The sequence below is a fragment of the Plectrocnemia conspersa genome, unplaced genomic scaffold (assembly GCF_051122295.1).
Source record: "Plectrocnemia conspersa isolate PC_06_02 unplaced genomic scaffold, ASM5112229v1 ptg000006l, whole genome shotgun sequence".
NCBI classification, from domain to species: domain Eukaryota; kingdom Metazoa; phylum Arthropoda; class Insecta; order Trichoptera; family Polycentropodidae; genus Plectrocnemia; species Plectrocnemia conspersa.
In genome coordinates this window covers 21257500-21265000 of record NW_028277170.1, presented here as the reverse complement: position 1 = coordinate 21265000, position 7501 = coordinate 21257500, and the positions used below count along the sequence as shown (strand labels likewise).

The window sequence follows — 7501 nt, the reverse complement described above, 5'->3', positions numbered from 1 at the left end:
TTATTTATTATTACATACTTTTTGATCAGGGATGTCATTTCAGCTTTTTCGAATCATCCGGATTAATATCAGCTGCGACTGAATTAATTCAGCAAAATTGATGGAACATTTTAAATACCTAATTCTATCAAAATTATTGTATATATAATAATTTGGAACGATTTGATACACATAAAAATCGGGTTTGTTTTGGGCGAATTTGCATATAAATAAAATAAGTAGAAATGAATTAACAACGAATACAAAAATGAGTCACGAACTTTACAAAAACTCTCGACGCACACCTGTTTTTGAGATAAGCGTTAAACGATAATAAAGAGTGGGCCTTTCTAACATTTTGATTTGTTTAACGAACGAATTCTGCGAATTTCGGTCATGGTAGATACGTCCAATAAACATTCTATTCACAAATCTCGCATGTCGAAACAAAAAATATATAATAAATTATTATGTGTAATAAAATTTAAAATCACTTTGCAGCTGGGGCCGATTTTTATAAATAAAAAATTGTGTCTGATTGTGTCGAGCTCACGACCTCTGGGTTAACAGTCAATACCATACAAAAACTTAAAATATATTAAATTAGATTACATTTTTCTTATATTTACCATCAATATTTTAATATATTTACTTTACTATTTAATTAAAAAATGTAATTCACAATCGGCTCTCAAAAAATATTTAAATCATAATGTTACTCAATTTCCCCAAGAGCTTGATAACCCCTTGTCTGTAAGATATGCATTATAAAATGTTTCCAATAAAAATGTAAGTTATCATGTTCAATAACATTATATCCGTGTCCCAATTATGAAATAGTAACTAAACTTTGTTTTCAAGGTTGGATCCAAAGGAAATGATAATCATCTTGAACGATACAATTAAGTAGATAATACATATTAGTAAATATATAATGTCCACCTATCTAAGCCCAAAAATCCCTGACCCATTCTGATCATCATAGGCAGCAGTATATTACTGCTTCTGTTAAACAAATCCAATAGTTCGAGTTTATACAAAAAAAGGTTTTTAGGTTACTTAATATTTAAATGAAATAGCATAAAACATAAATTTTACTGGCTACTTAGAAAACAGACCAGTGGAAGACTTTTATCTGATATTGATAAAAATTGAGAGACACTTAGAGTTAGAGGTTTCTCCTGCAACCGTTTCACGACAACTGGATGTCAATGGAAAAGTGAAAATATGGACAAATGGGTACCGCACGAACTGAGCCAAGAAGCAGCAGGGAATCATTCGTGAAGAGAATCATTACCTGTGACAGAAAAAATGCTGGTGGTATTCGTAAGGAATTATTCATCTATTATAGCAGAAGAATATTGAAGATAAATTTAATTCATGCATAGAAAATTAGCCGATATATTGCTACATAAAAATTCGAGACTTCATACTGTTTCAAATTAAAACGAGTTAGAATTGAAAATGTTGCCCCATTCTCAATATTATCTTAACCTTACAATTTATCACATTTTTAAAAGTTTATACATTACTTTGATATGCGAAATTCAACAGTGATATTATAAAAGCCATTTATGACTTCATAGCTAAAAATAAATGTTTTTATAAACAAGGGATTCGTTCATTGTTAAACCGTTGGCTATTTTAAGTTATATGAAACAAACACACTTTATATGAAACAAAATAACTTTAACCTTTAAGGCAATTTTGCAATACACCTGTTTTTTTTTTAATTGCCATAACTTTAAAATTAGCCGTGTTTAACAAAAGGTGTAGTGTACTTATTATATATTTTTTAATGTATGTGTATTATCGGTATCATTTCAATGCATCTAATTCAGTGGCGGACCGCCCCGGGCGGCACTTACATGGTGGTGGCATTTTCGCGATGGAAGGACCATTTGTGTAATGTGCTTCTTAATTAAATGAGCTAAAAATATACATTTACGAATAGCTTAGAGCAGCCTTTTTGTGTCCTAGAACGCATTTTACAATATCGGTAGGGCGGCGGGCACCACCTGACTCGTCAAAGATTCCTTTTTTGCCACTTACAGGAGATATAATCGGAAAAAAGTCGGCGATCTCGGCCGATTTCAGTTGTAGCTTCGATTCGGACAACTTCGAGAGAGTGTAGTAGAGGCTTAACAAATAATTAAAAATAATTTAAATTTTTAATTAGTGTTTGTGAAAAAAAATCTATTGCGGTCGAAGAGTGGCGGGCGCACACAAAAGCGGGCACGGGGTTGGGAACCCCTGGCTTAGAGCTATGATTAATATGTAGCAATAAAGAACAGTTTCACAAATGCCGATTTTATGACTCGGCCGGTTTGCAACAGATCGAATGCATTTAAACAATTTTAAATAATTTTCATAGAGAGTAAAATTTGAATTTATAATTTTCCACTGTATGTATGTCATTTATAAACATCGCGAAGAACAGAGGGCTCAGGTTGGTCCTATGAGGAACTCCCGAAAGGGTAAAATATTCTTTCGACAATCGACCGCCATAGGTATTCTTTATGTATAATTTATCACATTTTTATGCATTTAAAAATATCAAGAAATGATGACGTCTTGAGAAGCGTATCAAAAATACGTTTCAGAGAAGCAGCCAGACACTTGAGGGACTCCCGAAAGGTTAGTAATAATTGTAAGCAGAAATCTCTATTATAGAAATGGTTACTTTCTATTAGGATTGGCTCAGATACCGCGCTTTTACCCATTAAAATTATAGTAGACAATCTCAACAAAGACGTAATTTAATATAAGTCCACTTAAACTGGTATGTCATATTTTAAGCGTGTCAAGTGCATTTTCCGGTGCTAAGGAATTCATATTTTAATTGTTTTAAGTGTACTTATTTTTAGTAACAAATTAAATGGTCAGAATTTAAATTAGCTTTGGGGCAAAATAAAATCAAATCTCGGTCAGAATTTTATTCAACCTGGTCATAATTATATACAGCTGTGGCTAATTGAAAGTTTAATAGACAATATTTCACGAATTCTATTATTAAAATGTATTCTTTACTTAAAACTTATTCTACTGTATTTTTTATGATCAAGTGCATCTGTGGTAATAATTTACAACATATTTTAAATTGCTAAGCCTCCTCAGTTGCACGTTAGCCTCGGTTATGTAAAGACAAACCCAAAATCATGGAGAGATTTAAACAAATGTTGATCACGGTAAAATCTAAAATAATAGCATATCTCGAATAAAAAATTTCAATTCTAGAGATAGCGCGAAGAATGTGCTTTAGTGGTTCTGCTATTCGAAAATTTATTTTAAAATATCGCGAAACATGAATTCTAGAGAGGGTGCAAGGGGGTGGTCGGAAGCGTATGACGTCTGCTCGAGAAGACCGCAGAATAAAGGATGCCATAAAAAAATATCGATTCAAAACTGCTGCTGAAATACAAACAGAATTGAAATCTACTTCACGTCATGAATAACTTTTATGAATCTATTTAATTTTGTGCAGAACGCGAAGGTATTCTAGTGACGAAAGAAACAGGAATAACGACAGAACGGCAGCGGAGAGCACGCTTGGGTTGTTGTGTTAACATATGACAAGGTTGCGAGCCAAACCAAACAAGTTGGCCCTAAGACACATTGATAGTGACAATGAACTGCCAACATGCGAATGACAGATCGGCCAGTTGTACCAATCTTCAACGTTACACCAATAACAACACTATCGCCAACTGAAAAAAATGATTTTGACCATCTGTCAAAATATTTTTTAACATTTAATATAAATTTTGACCTTTTAATATAATTTCTGACCCATGTAATATAAATTCTGACCACAATCGTATTAAAATTCTGATTCGAAAAATATGAGAACTTAATTTTTTCAACCCGACTAGAGTCAAAATCTGTAAAATATCGTACGACGAAATAGAGTATTTCACTCTTGCAAATACAAGGAATCAATATATTCCATTATTCATACGACAAATTTCGGCAATGTTGTATATATAGTTGTAAATATGTTTTAGCTGCTTTTTATCGGTAGATTCACATTTTTAAGGTCAAGTTTATTGAACTTGAAAATTTAAGGTTTTGTATCAGTGTTAGTAATATTTTTCTATAACAAATTATGTACGATTTATTTAATGTAGAAATCGCAGTTATTACGAAAATGTGTATCATCTCCGACATTTACCGGCCCATATTTGGATATGTAAATATGAATCGGTTCATTATTGATCTGATTTTGATATCTAGACATGGGTCAGGGAGACAAATTTATGGATTGTATTAATCAAAGGTTGTGTATTGGTATTACATTCTAGGGGTAAAAACATTTTCAACATTGGGGAGGGGCCCATTGATATAATGCTAATAATAGTATACGACTCACGCACACATACACACATCGAGGGTTGGTTTTGTTGGATTCGTGTATGTGTATGTCTCGAGTATCACATGCATTTAACCATCCAACTACACACAAAGAATGCGCGCGCATTCTGTCAAGTCAAACGACCCTGAGTTAATTGAAAAGACTGGGAACGCTTGTAATAATGAAGATAGGAAAACTTACGATTCGTCGGCCAATATGGCGTCGAACATCGTAGAAAATCTGATATGGACTCGGTTTAAACGCGTACAAAAATATTCACACATATATAGCCTTATACGTATACATATTGTAATATTTTTTGTGGTTGTAAAAACAAAATCGGCTACAGCCGAGACGTGCGCAGAACCGCGCCGACGCGCGCTAACTGACGGGAAATCAACATAACCATCTCGCAAGATAAGACCGCACGACAGCCAATGAATCGACAGTACAAAATAACTGGCAATATCAATATAAAAAATATCTATTTAACGAACAATAATAATGCGTAGTATGGTTAGTTACACAGCTGTTGCATAGTGTTTTATTCTATTATAAATTGTAAGCAAACGGCAACCATTTGCTGAATAGGCAACATTTTTTTTAAATTCGTAAGTTTTAATAATATAATAAGCAATACCGAGTAGTATTTTTTTATTACAAAATATTTTTTATAATAATCTCCTGTGTACAAATTATTATAAATATTTTACCTTAAATTTAAATGTTAGTAAAAGAAAAAAACTGTTTATCCTCTTCTAAATATATCTGAATTTTAATAACATGTTATTTTTAAACCGGCTTGCATAAATTATGTCACACTACGCCAGATCCCCCGTTCCCACAAAATCAAAATGATTTTGATTTACAAAGTCAACAATATCATTGGTAATATAAGATATGTATTTGGGTAAAAGTAATAATAATAAAATATATATTCGATATTCATAAGCATATATTGCAAATAAATCACACGATGACACATTGGAGCTTAGTGAATTATATAGTATATTTACTTTCTAGCAGTTTTGAGATCGCTAGAACCCAAATATTTTTTATCTAGCGTAGAACTAGACCATGCTATGCCTTGTTGTCATAGTTAATGCATGTACACAAACGCATTTCCTACTCAGACCCGACGACATCAAGCACGTGTGGCTTCTCAAACGTACGCAATAAAACACAATATTTTTTTACATGTTTTTCTTTACAAATAATAGTATTAAAATATAAATGATAAAAAACATATGTATCTATAAAAATTAAACATAAATTATCTAAAATAAAATGTAGGGGCAAAATAAATACATATATATGTAAATATATATGTATTTATTTTGGTTTATTATGTCAAAAACTTGGCGACATTCTGGTAACACTGGCGTGACATGACTGTCATGAGTGTACAGGTAAAAAATAAATCGTTTTGTTTTAGACATTGAGCTAAAGGAATAGATGTGAAAAAATTGTCTGTGATAATATTTCTCTTGACTTTTGTTATAAAAGTACGGCATTTTCTTGATCCCGATAGCCATCAGAATACTTTTACGATTTTCTGATTTTAAAGTTTTTGGAATCAGTTTAGATAAACTTATCATATTTATGAAACTCTAAACCGGGACAGCTAAAAATAAGGTAATTTTGAAAATTTTGTGAAACCGGACCGATGGTATGGAATGTATGGAAAGCCTAACATTAGTAAGCAAGTGAAAGTTCCCTCTACACATAAATTATTGTATGCGATAGATCTTATTTGCATTTTCTAATTTACATTCTCTTTGACACATAGGTTCGCAGTATTCTTGAATTGGTATTTATTGAGTGACGTCCGGGGTCGGGTTGACCGTCACGATTTTGCTACTTTTGAAATAGATGCAAAGTAGTCTCCCCCCCTTAAACATTTGACATAATTTATGGAAGCCGCCCTATGTTTTATTTTTAAGGAATTCAAATAATTCACTATATTGATTTTTACCATCGTGACGCATTGGGGTATCCTGTTATGTAACGATGCTCAAATTTAATTTAAATTAATAAATAAATATCTTGACTCATTATTTAAATTATATTTTGCTAGTTGGTCAATGTATTTTTCATATAGATAATTTGTAATTTATAACTTAATTATTAAATCAAAATTATTTTCCAATATCACCTTTTCGAATTTATCAAAGCAATAGTTTTATTTCCAATTTATTATTAATATCACTAAAACAAAGCGTTTTTACTTACCTTTAAATGAAAATTCAAGAATTATTAAATTTTATTTTAAGAAATAGTAAAAATCAATACTTGTTTTTTTTAGTTTTTTGCCATTTCTTCTTTTAGTCTAAATTTGTAATTTTTATATCATTTATTTATTTTAATACTATAAAGCGTGAATTTAATGGCCAAAAATCTTTCGCTTTAGGCGATCGTTCGGGATTGACAGCTGTCTTTTCGTTGCTTTGTTTACAATGTTGACGATGAAATACTTATTTCCGTAACTAAGTGATAAATATTTAATATATTTTCTACTTTAAACCAAGTAGCCTTTTTCCAAAATTGAGGTCGATAAATCTAAAAGTTCTTAACCTAAGATGACCAGATCGCCAGATGCCCTTCTCAAAAAAGTTGACCTCCTTTTGCCTTTCTTTGTCTTTTAACAAAAAAATTTTTGAGTTCCCGTAGCTAGTTCTCCTTTGTCCTCAAAATGGCGTGAACAAAATTTTTAAAAATTATCTTTTTTAGCTCTTCGCAGCAATTTGTCCTTTTCAAACAAAAATATCATTATTTTTTATTTATGTTTAGTGCTCTTTGATATTTTAAAAATCTAGTCATCTTACTTAATCTACTTCTTTCATTTAAAGGATGTCTATACATATGTTATACTACAAGAAACAGCAAAAGAAAATATGAGATGTGACATATTTCTCTTTGAGTATTTTATAGATTTTATTTTTAGGATTTATGGAGCATATCTTTTGTCCAACACAAAGTATATTCTACGTCATAGTGTTAGTCAGAGGAAACGATAGAATGATTGGATCAACAGTTAAATATTTATTGTTCTGTAAAATTTACTAAACTAGACCTACGAGGATAATTTTGTTGATAAATAGCCATCTTTTTATGACGATCGGCACATATAGACCCAAATTTATTAACTAATGTCTTATGTTTAGTTTTGTT

The 7501-nt window shown here is 31.2% G+C and overlaps 1 protein-coding gene across 1 annotated transcript in view; it reads right to left on the bottom strand.

Annotated features, from left to right (window-relative positions):
* Nucleotides 1-4714, bottom strand: part of LOC148234502 (phosphatidylserine decarboxylase proenzyme, mitochondrial-like) — a 28464-nt gene extending 23750 nt beyond the window's left edge. The window contains exon 1 of the mRNA XM_088188083.1: nucleotides 4532-4714. Coding sequence (XP_088044209.1) covers nucleotides 4532-4614 — 83 coding nt within the window. The 5' untranslated portion in view covers nucleotides 4615-4714. The remainder of the gene's footprint in view (nucleotides 1-4531) is intronic.
* Between the last annotated feature and the right edge of the window lie 2787 nt (nucleotides 4715-7501).